This window comes from Ascidiella aspersa, chromosome 7 (genome assembly GCF_963924565.1).
Source record: "Ascidiella aspersa chromosome 7, kaAscAspe10.2, whole genome shotgun sequence".
Classification (NCBI taxonomy): domain Eukaryota; kingdom Metazoa; phylum Chordata; class Ascidiacea; order Phlebobranchia; family Ascidiidae; genus Ascidiella; species Ascidiella aspersa.
In genome coordinates this window covers 4,089,632-4,110,319 of record NC_139453.1, presented here as the reverse complement: position 1 = coordinate 4,110,319, position 20,688 = coordinate 4,089,632, and the positions used below count along the sequence as shown (strand labels likewise).

The 20,688-nt window shown below is 37.0% G+C and overlaps 1 protein-coding gene across 2 annotated transcripts in view; it reads left to right on the top strand.

Moving 5' to 3' along the window:
• Positions 1–2,002: 2,002 nt before the first annotated feature.
• The window catches only part of LOC146137318 (NACHT, LRR and PYD domains-containing protein 12-like), a 35,226-nt gene continuing 16,540 nt past the window's right edge, over positions 2,003–20,688 (top strand). Inside the window, exons 1-4 of one of the 2 annotated variants that reach the window (XM_083393477.1) lie at positions 2,003–8,885; positions 14,963–15,040; positions 15,596–15,782; positions 16,854–18,556. In XM_083393477.1, the coding sequence (XP_083249603.1) occupies positions 15,029–15,040; positions 15,596–15,782; positions 16,854–18,556 (1,902 nt within the window). In that variant the 5' untranslated portion in view covers positions 2,003–8,885; positions 14,963–15,028. Of the gene's footprint in view, positions 13,909–14,962; positions 15,041–15,595; positions 15,783–16,853; positions 18,557–20,688 lie in introns of both variants that reach the window. The other variant, XM_083393476.1, reaches the window with a different exon arrangement.

Genomic DNA, 20,688 nt, shown 5'->3' with positions numbered 1-20,688 from the left:
GTAATGCTGGTCCATATGCTATTGCTCAATGCTAAATTTGCAAGAATTCAATAAATTCATTTGGACACTTTTTGAAACTTGGGTGAAGTAAGCATTGGGTACTTAAGGTATTATATTTAAATATCCTTGCAAACTATTGATTGCGTGGGCTCCAGAAAACGATTGGTGTTGAAAGTCTGTAAAAACACTTTTACATTTGTAAAAAGAGTGCGTTTAGCGGATACAGTGGTGGCAATCAGGTATAACTTAGTTTCTTTAACGTTTTTATTGGATCGAACGAATTTCGTAAGAAGATCCTCAGCATGATTTTAATCAGGGCTTTCCAAAATGTTCTCTCTGCAAGTAATTTTGCTCGAAAAGACTTAAGTCTTGACTTAAGGGCACCAGCATCGGCCGAACTCGTTGCGCGCTTTGTCGCCACCCGGCGGCACCGCCATAAGAAATCACCTTGAAAAAAGCGGTCACTTGAAGCGTGAGTGAGCGCACGAGGTGCTCGTATCGCGTGACCCGATCAATCGGCGGCCGCCAAAGTTATTCAAGTTCTTAAACGGACCGCGTGGTCCAAGCATTGACTTGAGTCATTGCAACATTGGTTTAGTGTATTTAACACTCGTCAAATAATGCTTAACAATCGCATAACCTGTTCTTATTAAAGTTAGGTGATTGTGAGTGTTTGCCCAGAAAAATCTCATTTGTATTTTTAAGTGTTTTAAACGAAAGCAATGAATAAGTCACAAGCTTTCTAAACCTGTAAGTTTAAAAGCAACTTCATTATAAACGCAGTCTTACATAAGTTCTTTTATCAGTTGATGTTTCACATTAGAGGTATTATTAAAATGTTTAGAGTAAGCTATTATTAATATGTGTATAATGGCTCATTCAGAGCTGCTACTCCACTAGTTGGCGCTCTGGCGCAAAACTTGGACAACTAGATTTATTTGAGAGTTAATTTAAATTTGATTAGCAATAAAATTAGCCGCATTTTGCTCCAAAATTTCAACAAGCCACTAGAATTTGCCTGGTGCCACCTCATAATGTTCCGGCAAAATATTTATCTTAGTTAGAGCGGACTTGGCGCTTTTGCAGCGAAATCACCTAAAACGTTTGCCAAAAGCGCAAAAAAAGTAAATGTGTTTATTTTCTTTTAACAGTTTGGTCGGTGCTACTGGGGATATACAGCAACAATATGACACAGACGTTCTATATGTGTATATTTTCTTTTATGGCAAACAATTGCAATATGGATAGTCGGAGTCCACATAGTGCTATTCTGTGGACACATAGAAAGGGTGAAAATACTGCATGTGACGTTAGCTGGAAATATACCTTAGAAATGTCAAAACCTAAGAAAAAAACAAAGAATAAAAAAAAAAAAAAATTGTATCTTGATGGCTGAGGTGATAGCAACGGTCCGGTCTGATTTAACGTATAATGGCTTATTTATAAATATACTGATTCCAAATGAGTCAATCGTACAGCAGTCAACAACATAGTGTACGGTTATCACTGGTACGTTTCCTATTGATCCTTGAACGAAAAAAATTGAGGCAAATATCAAGGTTTAAATACATGCCTGAATACTAGGATGTCTGCCACTTGACATTTTATTACGATACCCGATATTTTTGACACAAAGTATCGCGATACGATACCAATGACGTCATTACTATGCTTATATAAGCAAAACATTGACTACAATTACTTTTTATCAGATTTTAGCTATAAAACCTAATATTTTACTTTACAACCTTTTCTTTTTGAACAGTAACATTTGTCATTTTTCAGCGACACGCGACATGAATCGAACGTCACGCGACACTTGTATGACGTAACGCGACAGACATCTTAGCGAGAATGTGCCGACCTAGTGTAAATGTGTAAAAAAAGTGGCTAAATGGTGAAGGGAGGGTGGTTTTGTGTTGCTGGAGTCTGGAGAGAAAAAAGAACTTGCCAGAATATATTCGGTCGATCTTCAAGTATTCAACATAACAATTGTCAGCTGGAGTAATGTTCGTAACGTTTTCATGATTCTAAGTAAAACCAGGATTTGTAGGGAAACAAACTTGTTGTACGTTTTCCAGATATTATTTTCGTTTAATGAAAGTAGAAATATTTAAAATATGCAGTTGATAATAATTTAATCGTTTCTACCAACAAAAACCCATTACTACTTTATATATAAATGCTTGAATCGATTAAAACGAGGTTTAGTGTAAAATTGATGAAACCGGTGTATTGCGAAAATGAAGTTGGACATTGGAATGAGTCTTTAACCATTTCTTGCATCTGTGGACACGTTCTGCAGTAAAAAAATGAAAAAAACTAAATACTTGTATTCTTTGATGATGATTTGTCCATACTTATATAAGTATGTATAGTTTAGGCTCAAGTAATAAAATGAGAGTAAAGGTTTGTCAGTCAAAAATGCAGTACTTTACACAAATACGCTCTTAACTACGTTATGTATAACCACGTCGATTGTTGTTTGGTAGACATTTGTTTGGTAATAATTGTATTTGGAAGTTTGCCAGTTCATAATGTTAAGTGAGTTTAGAGTGCACTTTACTCTGTTCAAGGTATTACTTAATATGCGCTTTCACATATTTTAACGGGGGTGTTTATTGCGTGAAAATAGTCTGTGCTGTAGCCAAGTTTTCCTGAGAGTCGCACGAGATAATTTGAGTGCGTCAGCGGGTCGCAACAACAGAACTAAGAAACAAAAATACGTGGCAAGCAAAGTGAGCGCAAAATTTGTTGGTTATATCCGCATTTCTCCGGATTTTCTTGCAACAGTTTATTACATAAAATTCATATGTTTTTTTTTCATTTGCCGGCGGCGCACCGGTTAAAAAGCAGTGAATTACGTTGTTGATATGAATATTGACGTTTTAGCAACATTCATAAATACGAAGTGATAAAGTTGAATGGAAGCCTGCATACATGTTAATGTTTTCGGGCGCCGAATATGCAACGATATTTGAAAATATTGCATTTTGAATTTAAGGCGCCAAAAAATGAGTTTGAACGTTGCAATAAAAGGTGTTTTTTTATGTGTTTCGGTTGACTGTACATTTTGTTTAAAGGCGATTACAATGATTTTTCTACTGGATAATGATTTGTGATCAGCTTTTATATTACATTTGCACAACATCGCTATTCTGTTGTGTTGTTTTATTTTTGTAAAAACTCATCAAGGAATGGCTGACACTATAGCAATTGAATTAGAAGATCGTGAAAACTGAACGTTTATTCCCAGTTGATCAGACTATTTCGAACTTCATTTCTGAGTATTTGCTGTTTTTTAGTCGCTCTCTAATATTCGCTATGGAATCAAAATCGCGTGAAGTTGGTAATTACCAACCGCCAGCACAATACCCTTCATTGCGAAATACCAAATAACACATAATATGAAATATATTTTACCGAACGTGTAGCCTCCACATAGTGCAACAATTAGGGAAATTAGAATGTTTTACTACTTCACTCACTATTTAGCGCTCTGGCCATCATATTTCATTATCCGTAACATTCCTTTTTAGTAACATGGCAAATTGCCTTTTTTAAATCATCGACAATAACACGCGGCTCAAGCAAATGACGCAGGAGAGGACATAATATGTAATATAGTTATTAAGACGCCACAGTTTGATGGAATCTAACCATGTTTCTGCGGAACAAAATTGGCAACAATACTAGGAGCACAATGCAAATTCCCATAAGTGACCTTCTCCACGGTGTGTGGCAAGTATTTTGGTTTCAGTAAAGACATTTATATATTGTTTGCTAGTGCGATTCGTGTATAAAAAATCACCGCATTATTACACAATTGTTTCATTGAAAGTCTTGTTTATATATTAAAAATTATTTTCTGTTGTAGTGTTAGGTTTCAACGATGTGGACATAAACACACCATGTTGGCCCGTTGTCTTACAATTGTGTGAATATTTTAATTTTAATTTTTTTACTGTATACCCACCTTATTTAGTTAGTTAGATGGGTCGAACATGGGCTGTAAAGTCGGAGCCGGACTCGCCGACTCGGCGAATTTGGGCGAAGTCTTTACTCTTTATCATCATTTCGCTTAGAGCTGACTTGGGCAACATACGGCCAGCAGACGGATCAGGCCCGCCGATCGAGTTAATCCGGCCCGCGGCTTATTTTTTACAAAAATGCATATAAGCAAAACAAGGGCGAGTTTCTACATGTTTTTTTAAAATAGGTTCGTCTGGCATATATTTCTTCAACCAACGTTTCGGCTTACTATCCGGCAAGCCTTCATCAGGGACGTCCTAGTATAGTAAGCCGTAACGTTAGTTAAAGAAATCTATGCCAGACGAACCTATTTTAAATATACTATGCCTGGTAGCGACAGCATATTTATTCTATTTGTTTGGTTGTACGGTATCGTAAACACTCTTTTCAAAGATGGATCTAGTCATGACCCCGCAAAACTCTATTTTAGCCTGTTTTGAATACTAAGATGGAAATTGTTTTGGCGATTCGCGCAAATCTCTTCTGTCTTTCTCGTAAGTTCTTCTCGATTTTGGCATCTTTACAAACAAAAAGGGTACTCAGCATAATGGTGCTCTATCCAACGAAAGTTTAACAAACTTATCCTAGTATTTATATACTTTTTGCACTTCGGTCGTATGTATCCCGTTTATCGTCTTTACAATATGCTCATTGAACCTTAAGTAACTCGTCGGGAACTTAAAGCCTTAGAAGCAAAAAAAACATTGTTTTTTGTGCGGAATTACGTATTGTACCCTCGGCTTTTGGGCCAACGCGCCCCACAAATTGACGCCAATATATCAAGCAATGCACATTTTTATCTGTGCTCCGTCAAGCAATGTACATTTTTTGTTTTTCTGTGCTCAATCCCTCTATGTGGCCAAATTAAAGTCTACATTTTAAAACAAATCGCCTATGATCGCAATTTATCTTTCTTTCAAATTAGACTTAAAATGCGCATTTGCGCACCATTCCCCCATAAAGTTTGTGAGCTTATTTCTGTCATGGCGTCGAAGTATGACGTCATTTTGGTTTATTCGAGATCCTATTTTGACGCGGCCCTCCACAACATTTTGATTTTCTCATGCGGCCCGCGGTAAAAACAATTGCCCAGCCCTGGCTTAGAATTTAGTTACGTAAAAAGAAGTGAACTTTTTACTTAAAGCTACAGTCTTTCTAGCGGCTGAAATCAGCATCCATTAACCAGTTTGCTTTTATCGGCGATATTTGCCTTTCGTTAGATAAAACACGCGCTAAGTGAAATATAACTTTGCTAAAGGTTGTGTGATAGATCGGAATGATTGAAATGAATAGAAAACTTTATTTATGTTGACCACATCAGTATACCAAGAAACATTATAGTGTTTACTGGCCCCACTTGTCACACAAAACCTTTGATATCACACTCTTATTAGTAAGACCGTTATGGTATGACGTCATCTGTTCGAAATTTATCCTGTAAAGGCTTCGGGAAAGTTTGAGCTACAGAAACTCAAAACAGGAACTTGCCACGTCGGCAGAAACCCACCGTTGCGTAACGGCTCTGCCCTTGACTTTTACGAACGAACGCGACCAACAGGAATTTCTCGGGTGAAGCGAACGAGAGTTATTCGAAACTTTTAAAACGATACCTACTTCTGTATGGGCGTTAAAATTCTCATTACGTCTTACTACAACCTCAAACCATTATGCCCCGAAGTTAAGAACAAATTACCAATAAAACAATTTAAAACGTACTTTTGTAAAACTTGTCATGATTTCAAAAAATGTATAATATAAATTAAAAGATTTTTCACAAATGAAAAACTCTTTAAGAGCGATTTTATTTAATCCAATTAATGGCAACGAATATTGAAGTCAATGTTTTAAATCACATGAAAATGAGAAGATTTAATTTCGTAGCAAAACAACGGACTATGAGTTGCTCAAGTAAAAGCCAGTCAACAGAAAAGTCGATTTATTTCGCTTCCAAATTCCAGCTTTTCGATTCAGCGTAAACTCTGCGCAATTCAGAGTTTTTGCTCAAGCTTATCCTTGGCCTTTGTGACTTAAACTTCAGCGTCGTGCATGAATGCATATATGCTTTTGTATGGGGGAACAATACAGAGGGGTTAGTGGATTTTTTGAGGAGAAAAGGGTATACCTCAATTAACTAATTTATGTTCTATTTAAAGTAGAAGGGTGCAATAGTTTTCAATGGCGAGCTAATTTCGATTAAAGCGACCAACAAGAATTTCTCAGGGAAGCGAAAATGTAAACGAAATTAAAAAACAAAAAAACAAGACGCAATTTAAAATATAATTAAGTAAACCTCTAAGTTTGTCGAGGTTTAAAAAATTCAACGAATCAGTTTTGGAGTAATGTAAAAATGGTCGACATTATGAGTGGCGAGCAAAACTAGAACTTTTAATACCGACGCAACCACATTGGTTTTATGAGAAATATTGAACATCACACTTTTTCTTGCGATAAACTGTTTAGAATTTATGCCGCCACGTGAATGACTTATTTTGTGACGTTAACTCTTAAGGGAGCACACAATAAGAGCCACCAAGCAACAATATCTAAAGAAGGATAATCTATAATATTATAGTATAAAGACCGATGACATAAAAAGCCAAAAATACAGTAATAACCGTGACAGAATAAGATCTAAATCTGAACAAAAACCTAAACGTACTAAATTCATTGGAATAAGGCCTAAATGTATGCGACAATCTGGAACCATCAGTCTAGCATTGGCCGTTTCGGTGTCGACGTTTGGGAGTCATAGTTTGAAAGGCGACGTTAGAGCGCCGCTGTTTTGGCACCGGATTGTTTGCGTCTGTTTGAGGATTGTGTTGGGTAATGGGAGCGGTTATAAATTGAATTGTTAGTTGAAATTATTGGAGAAGTTAGTGGTGGAATAAAGGTTTGGTTTGGAGTTGGATAAAAGGTACCATAGACTGTTTCTGAACATATACGTAATATTCCAACGGAATTAAGACTTATTCCGCTTTCGACGTTGTTATATCCATTATGTATTAGTCGTATTTTGGTCTTATTCCAAACCGTGTTTTATTCCGACGTTGATGTTGCTCTTATTTCGGTCTTAATGCTGGCGTCCTCTCTAAATAATGGTTTGAGGTCGCTTGAAATCCACTTTTAAAAAATTAGCTGGCCTGTAAAGGCTTCGGGGAACTTAGAGCTACAGAAACTCAAAACAGGAACTTGCCACGTCGGCAGAAACCACTGATGCGTGACCGCTGTGCCCTTAACTTTTCACGAACGAACGCGACCAACACGAATTTCTCGACTGAAGCGAACGTGTAAAACAAATTAAAAGAAGTAGCAATTTTAGGGAAACAAACTTGTTGTAGGTTTTCCAGGTATTTTTTTCGTTTAATGAAAGTAGCAATATATAATTATGCAGTTAATAATAACTTGATCGTTACTACCAACAAAATCCCATTACTATTTTATATATGACACGTTCTGCAGTAACAAATTAAAAAACTTAAATACTTGCATTCTTTGATGATGATTTGTCCATACCAATATAAGCATGTACACTAGGTTCAAGTAATAAAATGAGAGTAAAGTTTTGTCAGTCACAAATGCAGTACTTTACACAATTACGCTCTTAGCTTCATTATGTATTACCACGTCGATTGTTGTTTGGTAGAAATTTGTGTAGTGATAATTGTATTTGGAAGTTTGCCATTTCATAATGTTAAGTGAGTTTAGAGTGCACTTTACTCTGTTCAAGGTATTACTCAATATGAGCTTTCACATATTCTAACGTGAGTATTTAGTGCATGAAAATAGTTTGTGCTGTAGTCAAGTCTTACTGAGGGTCGCACGACATAAACTAAGAAACGAAAATACGTGGCAAGCAAGGTGAGCGCAAAATTTGTTGGTTATATCCGCATTTCTCCGGAATTTCTTGCGATAGCTTATTACATAAAATTCATATGTTTTTTTTCTGTTTGCCAGCGGCGCACCGGTTAAAAAGCAGTAGTTTACTTTGTGGATATGAATATTGACGTTTTAGCAACATTTCTAAATACGAAGTGATAAAGTTAAATGTAAGCCCGCATACATTTTAATGTTTTCGGGCACCGAATATGCAACGATATTTGAAAATATTGCATTTTGATTTTAAGGCGCCAAAAAATGAGTTTGAACGTTGCAATAAAAGTTGTTTTTTTTATATGTTTTGGTTGACTGTACATTTTGTTTAAAGGCGTTTATGTTGATTTTTCTACTGGATGACGATTTGTTATCAGCTTTTATATTACATTTGTACGACGTCGCTATTTTGTTGTGTTGTTTTATTTTTGTAAACCTCTTCAAGGAATGGCTGATACTCGCAATTGAATTAGAAGATCGTGAAAACTGAACGTTTATTCCCAGTTGATCAGAATATTTCGAACTTCATTTCTGAGTATTTGCTGTTTGTTAGTCGCTCGCTATTATTCGCTATGGAATCGAGATCGCGTGAAGTTGTTAATTACAAACGGCCAGCACAATACCCTTCATTGCGAAATACCAAATAACACATAATATGAAATATATTTTACCGAACGTGTAGCCTCCACATAGTGCAACAATTAGGGAAATTAGAATGTTTCACTACTTCACTCACTATTTAGCGCTCTAGTCATCATATTACATTATCCGTAACATTCCTTTTTAGTAACATGGTAAATTGCCTTTTTTTAAATCATCGACAATAACACGCGGCTCAAGCAAATGACGCAGGGGAGGACATAATATGTAATATAGTTATTAAGAGGCCACAGTTTGATGGAATCTAACCATGTTTCTGCGGAACAAAATTGGCAACAATACTAGGAGCACAATGCAAATTCCCATAAGTGACCTTCTCCACGGTGTGTGGCAAGTATTTTGGTTTCAGTAAAGACATTTATATATTGTTTGCTAGTGCGATTCGTTTATAAAAAATCACCGCATTATTACACAATTGATTCATTGGAAGTCTTGTTTATATATTAAAAATCATTTTCTGTTGTAGTGTTAGGTTTCAACGATGTGGACATCAACACACTATGTTGGCCCGTTGTCTTATTAATGTCTAAATTGTGTGAATATTTTCATTTTAATTTTTTTACTGTATACCCACCTTATTTAGTTAGTTGGATGGGTCGAGCATGGGCTGTAAAGTCGGAGCCGGACTCGCCGGAGTCGGCGAATTTGGGCGAAGTCTTTACATTCTGATCATTTATCATCGTTTCGCTTAGAGCAGACTTGGGCAACATACGGCCAGCAGACGGATCAGGCCCGCCGATCGAGTTAATCCGGCCCGCGGCTTATTTTTACAAAAATGCATATAAGCAAAACAAGGGCGAGTTTCTACATGTTTTTTTAAAATAGGTTCGTCTGGCATATATTTCTTCAACCAACGTTTCGGCTTACTATCCGGCAAGCCTTCGTCAGGGACGTCCCTGTATAGTAAGCCGTAACGTTAGTTGCCAGACGAACCTATTTTAAATATACTATGCCTGGTAGCAACAGCATATTTATTCTATATGTTTGGTTGTACGGTATCGTAAACATTCTTTTCAGAGATGGATCTAGTCATGACCCCGCAAAACTCTATTTTAGACTGTTTTAAATACTAAAAAGGAAAATGTTTTGGCGTTTCGCGCGAATGTCTTCTGTCTTTTTCGTAAGTTCTACGCAATTTTAGCATCTTTACAAACAAAAAGGGTCCTCCGCATAATGGTGCTCTATCCAACGAAAGTTTAACAAACTTATCCTAGTATTTATATAGTTTTTGCACTTCGGTCGTATGTATCCCGTTTATTGTCTTTGCAATATGCTCATTGAACCTTAAGTAACACGTCGGGAACTTAAAACCTTAGAAGCAAAAAAAACATTGTTTTTTGTGCGGAATTATTACGTATTGCACCCTCGATTTTTGGGTCAACGCGCCCCACAAATAACGCCAATATATCAAGCAATGTACATTTTTATCTGTGCTCAATCCCCTTCTATGCCTAAATTAAAGTTTACATTTTAAAACAAATAACCTATGGTCGCATTTATCTTTCTTTCAAATTAGACTTAAAATGAACATTTGCGCACCACTCCCAACGTAAAGTTTGTGAGCTTATTTGTGTTATAGCGTATGACGTCATACTGGGTTTGTTCGAGATCCTATTTTTGACGCGGCCCACCACAACATTTTAATTTTCATGCGACCCGCGGTAAAAAACAATTGCCCAACCCTGGTTTGGAGTTTAGTTACGTAAAAAGAAGTGAACTTTTTACTTAAAGCTACAGTCTTTCTAGCGGCTGAAATCAGCATCCATTATCCAGTTCGGTTTTATTGGCGATCTTTTGAGCATAATAGAAGCTTTATGTCGAAAAACACGTTATATGATCAAATAATAAAGCATAACTATGGAGTAATAATGATGACAGATAATGTTTAAAATCATTTGCTAAATCCTAATGTTTAAAAACTTAAAGACTAATTCCCTTGCGAACCCTTTGAAATATTTGTTACATAAAACACGCGCTAAGTGAAATGTAACTTTGCGCAATGCGTTGTGATAGATCAGAATGATTAAAATAAATAGAAAACTTTATTTATGTTGATCACATCGGTATATCAAGAAACATTATAGTTTTCACTGGGGCTCCACTTGTCACACAAAGCCTTTTATATCACACTCTTATTAGGAAGACTGTTATGGTATGACGTCATCTGTTCGAAATTTATCCTGTAAAGGCTTCGGGAAAGTTTGAGCTACAGAAACTCAAAACAGGAACTTGCCACGTCGGCAGAAACCCACCGTTGCGTGACGGTTCTGCCCTTGACTTTTACGAGCGAACGCGACCAACAGGAATTTCTCGGGTGAAGCGAACGAGATTATTCGAAACGTTTAAAATGATACCTACTTCTGTATGGGCGTTAAAATTCTTACTACGTCTTACTACAACCTCCAACCATTATGCCACGAAGTTTAGAACAAATTACCAATGAAACAATTTAAAACGTAGTTTTGTAAAAGTGAGTTTGCCATGTTTAAAAAAAATATAATATAATTAAAAGCTTTTTCACACCTGAAAAACCCTTTGGGAGCGATTTTCGTTTATGCAATTGAGGGCAACGAATATTGAAGTCAATGTTTTAAATCACATGAAAATGAGAAGATTTAATTTCGTAGCAAAACAACGGACTATGAATTGCTCAAGTAAAAGCCAGTCAACAGGAAAGTCGATTTATTTCGCTTCCAAATTCCAGCTTTTCGATTCAGCGTAAACTCTGCGCAATTCAGAGTTTTTGCTCAAGCTTATCCTTGGCCTTTGTGACTTAAACTTCAGCGTCGTGCATGAATGCATATATGCTTTTGCATGGGGGAACAAGAAAGAGGGGTTAGTGGATTTTTTGCGGAGGAAAGTGTATACCTCAATTAACTAATTTATGTTCTATTTAAAGTAGAAGGGTGCAATAGTTTCCAATGGCGAGCCAAATTCAATTAAAGCGACCAACAAGAACTTCTCGGGGAAGCGAAAATGTAAACGAAATTAAAAAACAAAAAAACAAGACGCAATTTAAAATAAAATTAAGTAAAACTCTAAGTTTGTCGAGATTTTTAAAAACATAATACAGTTTGTTAAACACAACAGAAATGTATTTAGCAACGATTGTCGTTATTACAATTATTAATTGTGTTGTTTATATTATGTCCAGCGTATTTAGAGATTCAACGAATCAGTTGTGAATCGACTAAGTAATGTAAAAATGACCGACATTATAAGTGGCGAGCAAAACTAGAACTTTAAATACCGACGCGGCCACATTGGTTTTATGAGCAACATATTTAGTGAGGTACAAATAAAAATCGAAGGAAGCCAGTATTACAAGCCAAAGGCAAATTCTATCAGCCTTTCTACATATTCCATAGCTGCCATAATTTTAAAGTGATCAAACATACTTTATTTCATGACAAAAGGCTAAAAGCAGGCTGCGGCGCAATGATGGGGCAGTCGCAATAAACTAAACCAAATTCAAGTGTGACGGATGATATTATAGTTAGTAGAATCCTTGTTGTCGCGTAATAAGAGTCAAAATTGCCACTCATTCAGAAACAGCAACATACGATTTAATTATTTGTTTAAATAGGTTGTGGGGTCACAAAAATTAAGGTACAGCGGGCTGAACTCTGGTTCATGTGTTGTACGCCTCTGGTTTGAAGATTCGTTCGTCAAATTTATTTCCACGATACTTGTTTGGAAAAGTTAAATTCAAGACCCCACCCCCTAATTCGAACCAACAGCCCCTCCCTAATATTCCACGATATCCCAGCGTAGTTTATTGAAAACTTTATGCTTTTCTTGGTCGAGTGACTTGACGAAGCCTATCTTCATCGGAATAAGGCCCAAAAGAACCAAATAACGCCTGAAACTGTAAGAAGAGGGTATAAGACGATCGGGGCCATGGGTCTGGCTCATCCCATATATCTTCGTAGCTAAATCTTCGTACCTATTTAAAAGTCGACCATATTCCTATTTAAAAGTCGACCATATTTTTTCGGCCAAGGTTGGACTCGGGTTGTTTTTAATCGACTCCGCAGCCCTGGCGCTTGTGTGCATTTTTATTACACGCCCATGAGTGCAAAGAAATAATTTATCTATAATCGTTCAAAAACAAAAATCGTTTTGTTTATGGCAAAAGTCAAGATCGTAAAAAACCCTCTTGATATCATAGCGAAGTTAAGAACTACTTTCTTACGAGAGTATCCAAGATAAAGAGAAACTCATATTGTACGTTTGCGTTTCTAACGGCAAAACCGCCAAAATAAAAACAGCCACCGTTGAATAGTTTCGGGTTCTAAAGACGACGAGACAGCGCGTCGTGTATTTGTCCCCAGTCATTGTGACGAATCACGTTTCAGCTCTTCTTTGTCCAAACCTTTCGACGGTTGGTGGGACGCGTTGCTACAAACCAAGCGTTACCAAGCGTTGGACGAAAAATTCGCAGCGCCAACTTGCTCGTATCTCACCTTCTCAGTTAAATTATTTTTGAACAGTAGCGTTTCTAACGGCAAAACCGCCAAAATAAAAACAGCCACCGTTGAATAGTTTCGGGTTCCAAGGACGGCGAGACAGCGCGTCGTATATTTGTTCCCAGTCATTGTGAAGAATCACGTTTCATCTCTTCTTTGTCCAAACCTTCCGACGGTTGGTGGGACTCGTTTATAGTCTGTTGTTTTTTACTATTGGTCTCTTGGGTTGTAACATAAGTTTGATGAACACCAACCTCGGAATCCAGGGCGTTACTAAATTGAAGAAGTGTAAACACAGCAAATGAAGGTCGACATTCTTAAATGTTTTATAAGTTCCCTTGACAAACTTACAATGGAACCTTCTAAGCGTGGGAAAGGTTGTACCATTTCCTTACTTAGAAACATTATTTTTCGGCGGTATTTTGTACGTTACGAATTTAGTTAAATATATGGATCATGTCGAAGCCCTAAGTGACTTTTTAAGCTCGGATACGAATTTCCGTTTTAACAAGTTTTTTTTTAATTATGAGCCTTAAATTATTTTCACAATGTTCCAAAATAAACAGAAAATTCTCCAAGTGCAAAATTACCATACGTTTCCAAACGAAATTTATTAACTATTGTAACGGTACTAAATATATTGTAGCAGTTGAGCGTATTTTGAACAGTAGCGTTTCTAACGGCAAAACCGCCAAAATAAAAACAGCGACCGTTGAATAGTTTCGGGTTCCAAGGACGGCGAGACAGCGCGTCGTATATTTGTTCCCAGTCATTGTGAAGAATCACGTTTCAGCTCTTCTTTGTCCAAACCTTCCGTCGGTTGGTGGGAAAAAAGTTTTTACCGAATTGAAAAAAAGCGTAAACACATCAATTGAAGGTGGGCATTTTTAAATGTTTTATAAGTTCCCATAACAAACTTACAATGGAACCTTCCAAGCGTGGGCAAGGTTTTACCATTTCCTTACTTACAAAGATTATTTTTCGGCGGTATTTTGTACGTTACGAATTTAGGTAAATATATGGATCATATCAAAGCCCTAAGTGACTTTTTAGGCTAGAAATACGAATTTCCGTTTTAACAAGTTTTTTTTAATTATGCGCCTCGAATTGTTTTCAAAATGTTCCAAATAAACAGAAAATTCTCCAAGTGCAAAATTACCATACGTTTCCAAACGAAATTTATTAACTATTGAAACGGTACCAAATATATTGTAGTATAGTTAAGCTATTTTAAACAGTAGCGTTTCTAACGGCAAAACCGCCAAAATAAAAACAGCGACCGTTGAACAGTTTCGGGTTCCAAGGACGCCGAGACAGCGCGTCGTAATTTTGTTCCCAGTCATTGTGAAGAATCACGTTTCAGCTCTTCTTTGTCCAAACCTTCCGACGGTTGGTGGGACGCGTTGCTACAAACCAAGCGTTACCAAGCGTTGAACGAAAAATTCGCAGCGCCAACTTGCTTGTATCTCACCTTCTCAGTTAAATTGGCTTCAAAGTGATTTAATTAGGTTCAGTGACGACTTACAAGCCATATACATCAAAGCTTGGATGTTAATTTCCATCCTTGCGCACCATTTTACAGGATACAATCTTACAGCGTCCAATATTTACATTCGCTAAATCAAGCCTTTTACTTGCGGTGTTGCATTTCGCCCATGGAAGAAACAAATGTTAAAACGATCAAAATAACAAATGTTGTTCAACAACCACAACCCTAAACCTTTTAAAGAAAGTCAGGTGTATAGTGAGTGAGGTCCGACACCTCTATTCTTGGCTCTGTATGATAATGACGATATTGTTTTAGCGCACTTTATTTTCTAGACTTTCTTGTGCTTTATACTTTGTTTCCTCAAACAAGGTTTTTCGCAACACATTTAAGTAAGTCACAGTTGTCATCTAATTCTCAACTAATATGTTTTCCTTTTTTTCAGACAAGCTTGTTTATGTTAGCTATAAAAACCTGTTCAACGATCAACCAATAAAACACCAGCACTAAAATGGCAAATCAAGTAAGTTTTTTCGTACTAATTAACAAAATCGTGCGGTGTTTTTTCCCTTTAAACAATCTGTCCTTTATACGTGACCCTTATAGCATCCCTACTTTTGAGGTTTAAAAATACAACGAAATTGGTGACTGAGGATTTAGTTTAAAGGGTCCGTAAAAGTTTTTCAATTTTCAGCAACGTTAACGAAAGTCCGAATGATTTTTACCAGGTCATAGTATAGAGTGCGTTGCTTTGCCGCCCTATTTATATTTAGATAAAACATTGTAAAATTTACACTTGGTAAGAAATACATATTTCAGTAAAATACGGAGAACTATGTCTGCGCGGGAAAGAAAGTTAGCTTCATAGTCACAATATTTTTTTAGTATTTTTAAATGTTTTGTTGTATTTTATATTTTCGGTTTTGTAACTTTTTGTTATTTTGTAAAATTTGTGAGGACAAAAAACATCTTGTAATGTTGTTATTAGAGTTGTTTCTTTTCGTGTTTAACAAATATATATTTGGATGTTGAATCACAAATACACTTAAGTTTAACAGCATCAACGTTTTCGCCACAGAATCCAAATGCAGCTCAGAATCCACCTGGAAACAGCCAGCCAATCATTGCCGAGCATGTAAACATCGGCGACATACAGCATCGTGGTCCAATACATCAAGTTATCGTTCAAGGCAACTTTTGTGACGCTCGAAACCAACCAAGACCGGATGTGGCTCATGACTCAGCAGCGCCCTCATCTAACAGTGGTTAGTGATAACGTTTACTCATAACAGTGAGACACAAACATGCAGAAATGCAAAATTCTTAAACGTCACTTTATTAAACTATTAACCATAATCACACAATTGTAGCACTAACATTAAGTCAATCAAAATGAACGATAATATATAGAATGCTATATTCATTCCAATTAAGGTATAAGCATATGGGACCACTGGTTTCTAAATATATATATAGAATGCTACATGAATTTCCAATGGCTGATTGTATTTCACGATTAAGCAAATTGTTTATGTTTTATCTACGAGAACAAACTGTTACTTATTAATTTGTATTAAGCAGCATTTTTGTAGGATATGTTTATATAGCACAAATCAGTACCTAGAATCAAAGCGTGCCCAAATTGCATTTTGAACTAAAGTTACAAAATAACAAGTTAAATTTGGGTAGTAAGACAGGTTATTCCTTACTAACTTTTAATACTTTAACAAGGGGACGCGCGTGGTTTAATATCAATAATATTCTGTAGACCAAACGTCAATAAATCGGTAAAAAATAAAACTTTCTCTGTTTCTCATATTGTGACTCCTGAACCCGTGCTCCGCAATTTTTTTTACATTCGTGGGTGTAAATACTTCATCTTTACAATTTGCAATGCCTCATCGGTTCCTAACTTGCTACTGCAAAATAGTTAAACAAGTTGAGACTTTGATAATTTTATACACAGCTTGTAATAACATCCTAAGTCATTTTATCATATCGTCATAGCTATTTAAGAGTTGGACTGTTAAGCTGGACACAGATAAAGGTAACCGTTAGTGCAAACCAAGTAGCCCGCCTCTAGTCTTTTGTTAGGGTTTTGCTGTTTGCTAGGGTTTAAAGTTTGGTAATTTGATGCGCTATAAAGTTAACGTTTCGCTTAAGGTTGGAGAGGACCTCCTTAACGTCACATATGGCTTTAACGCACGCCTTTGTAAGCTGCTTATTACCGAGACAGCCCACGCTAAATGACAGAGAGATTAAAAGTCAAAGCCATCCTTAATGTAAAAAATGTGGATATAAAATTAACCAAGTTTAATAATATTAATATTACTCAGAAGCATCATGGCAAGAAAAGTCTCAGGAAGCAGCTGACAAGGTCATCGGAACTCTACCAAGCAACCCAGTTCCTCTTGACATCATTCGGGATTCGCAAGCACCATTAGAGGAGTTTGGTTTAAAAGGATTGAAGCAACCCAGAGACAACCAGGACAACTCAACCATGCTTAAACTCAACCAACTATTTGCTGCTGCAAAACAAGAAGCAATCGATGAAGCCAAAAGTAAGAAATTTAGAAATAAAGCAGCAAATGACGATTACGTGGAGAGGCATGGCAATGTGGTCGGTATGACTGGAATAGCTGGAATTGGAAAAACTACTGCTACTATACAGACACTATCGGAGCTTGCAGATGAATTACCAGCAGATCAAAAGGGATATTGGCTTTTTAAATACCTAAAGACTTTAAATCTTAACAAAGAAATGGGTGTTCTAGAATTGCTGTCATCCAACCCAAACTTGAAACACACAAAGGAAATGGATGATCAAATATTGGAAAGACTTTCCAAATCCAACAAGCTGTTTATCTTCCTGGATGGTTTGGACGAACCTAGGTTCAAGGATCTTGACTTGGATGCTCCAGTGATCGGATTGTACGATCGCGCAACGCCGGTTGTCATTTTGCAAAACCTACTCCGTGGCGACATTCTTCCAAATGCTCACAAGCTGCTTACTTCACGACCGGGAGCTTTTCTCAAGCTACACCCAAGTTGCAAGCCCCACTTTGTAGTCAAGGTAATCGGCTTCAACGAAAGCTCTCAAGATTTGTATTTCCGACAAATTTGCCCGAAGCAAGAAGATTATGAGAAGGTCACCAAGTCACTTGATAAAAACCCACATGCAAAGGCTTTGTGCTTTCTTCCTATATTTGCAAAAACCGTCGCACCTTACATCATAAAGCATGGCACTAAAGATGGCACTTTTACGCTCACAGATGTGTTTGCGGCTTTTGTGGCTGATTGCATTCGCTCGCCTAAGTTTAAGGAACATCCAAGAATTTTGCGCAAACTTTCAGACTTGGCTTTATACGGAATGCTCAATGACAAGATCACATTCGACGAAGAAGACTTTGATGAAGTCGGACTTGATGCTGAAGGAATGGAGGACTTTCTCAACATGCAAGTTTTCTCTAGCGACCTCAACCTTCGTATACTGGATGGGGATAAAGTATTCTTCTTCATTCATCTTCTGTGGCAAGAATTTTATACATCACTCAAGCTGTTGTTCGATACAGACCTGGCTACATTTTCTGGGCAGCTGCAAAGCATGGAAAGTAATACGTGGGAAATGGTTCTTCGGTTTCTTTTCGGGTTGCTAAACACGGGACTCCACCGTAAGCTAAAGCCTATTTTTAAAATCTCTTCCACCGATGTTGCTAGCAAGAGAGGTTTGCTAAAAGGTCTGATTGATTCGCTTGGATCCCAACTTTTATCACACGATGGCGAGAGCTTTAACTCCAAATTGTTTAAGCTTTGCAGTTTGGCGCAGGAATCAAACGATGAAGAAATCACCGCGAAAGTGGCCGATACCCTCCCTGGAGAGCTTCATATAACGGATGGAACGATCCTTCCCAGTGAAGTGTCAAGTCTCTGCCACGTGCTTCGAGCAACACAAAGGGAGCTGGTCATCAGCATCTCAGTCACATTTACCGGCAACGGTTTAGAAATGTTGATGGAGACAATAGCGAGAACCAAACACACGGTTTGTGAAGTTTTACTGTTGTTTTAAGTTTTAATTTTTATACACTATTTTCAAATAAATGCAACAAAGCAGCGGAAAACGCTAAATGAACCCTAGACCGTTTTGAAGCCACACAACATTTAACTTTCTGAAGCAGGAGTCGGTAACCTTTTCTAGTCGCGGACCTGACCCAAATTTAAAAAGGGCTCGGCGAGCCGTAATAAATATAAACTTAAAAGTTTCCTAAAATGTTGAGTTTTGAGCGTTTCATTCCAATAACTGTTATTCAGTGGCGACCTAGTTTTTTTTTGGTTGAAAATCAGCTTTTATCTAACACTAGACGAAATGCCCGGCGTTGCCCAGGTTAAATAGAATATTTACCAGTTAATCTTACTGGTTAAAAAATAATTACACCTACAATAACCATCATAATGTACGAAGTCTACCTGAATTTAATCTGGTTAAACAAAATGAAACAATCCATCATACTTTGGCTCTTTATTACTATTGCACATTACGTTGTACCATGTTAAACTGACAGCCTCATGTTATAGCCTATAATTATGGAATCAGCAAATAACCCGAAAGTTATGTTACGGATAGCGTATAAAGTTCTTAAGAGGCATAAATAATGCAAACATATTGTTGTAATGTCATAACAAATTTGCTTATGCCTAAACGTTTGTACTGCGTGTCACTAAATAGAAAATTCAAATCATGTCATGTCATAACGTAGGTCTAAAATCAGTTAACCTAATGTTTTTCCATAGTCAGAGTAACACCCCACACCCTGTGTGAAAACGGCATTAATAGAATGTCGTGTTTAATTATATGACTTATCTGCGTGGCTCTAAAGATCTAATTCTTTGTCTCCGTTATTTCCCAATACTTTTTCAATTTGTGTAACACAATCTAAAGACTAAAAATTAACGTAGGCCTGTAACCTAAAAAGCAGTATCTAAAATTTTGTGTCTGAAATAGGTCACTAAAGAAAAGTCGCGAACGCGCTGTGGCCGTATAATTACTAATTCACGTGTTACCAGCATAGTATAAGCTTTCTGAAGCCGCATAATATAGCCGATGATTTAAAAAAATATTGGGGTATTTGACATCAAACCAAAATGCAACGGTGTGTGTTTGTTTTAATTGAGGTACTAAACACACAGGGACGCCGGAGAGGGTGGGCACGGGGGTGGAGAGTGCGGGCAAAAAGTGCCCTTTTCATAAAAAGTGATATATTGCTTTCACAACGTTAAATATTATGCGACGGAAATCATAAAGGGTCTAGGGATTGAGCTACGGAATAATGCAAAAAAATTCGTAAAATGACATGCTTGACATTTGTTAAAACATTTTTGGTACCATTTTAAGCCAATCTAGAGGGCGTGGCCGCAAAAATTTTGCCGGGGGAATACCCCCGCACCCCCCAATATTTCGGCTCGCTACGCTTGCTTGCGGTCTATGTTGCCCTTACCAAAAAAGTCGCCACCCTTGCCCTGCAATCGCTCCGGCGTCCCTGTAAACACACAAACTTGGCTAAACACGTCTCGCATATATTTCTTAACGAAAACCTGTGAAATAAGACTTTTACGTGGTTAAACAAACTGCAAAAAGCTATAAACGTTTGCACTGCGTGTCACTAAATAGAACTTTAATTATTAGGTCATATCGTGTGTCTAAAATTTGTTAACCTAATGCTTCCCCACAATCAGAGTAACACCCCACAGACTGTGTAAAAGCGGTATTAATGTGAAAGCGGAATGGCGTGTTTAACTTTGTGACATATCTGCGTGGCTTTAAAGATCTCATGCTTTGTTGCCGTAAATTTCCAGTAAATTGTTCATTTGGTTTGAACAGTGCAAAGATGAAAAATTAACTTATAACCTAAAAAGCAGTTTTGTGTCTGAAATAGGTCACAAAAAATCACTAATTCACGTGTTACCAACATTGTATAAGCTGGCTGAAGCCGTATATTATAGCCGATAATTACAAAAATTGCGGTATTTACAACAAACAAATTGCAACGTTGTGTGTTTTTTTAAATGGAGCTACTAAACACGACTCGCATATTTTACCTAACGAAAACCCGTGACATATATCGATGGAAAATCGCTTAAAAAGTAGTAGCAGCAATTATTCAAATTGGCGAAATT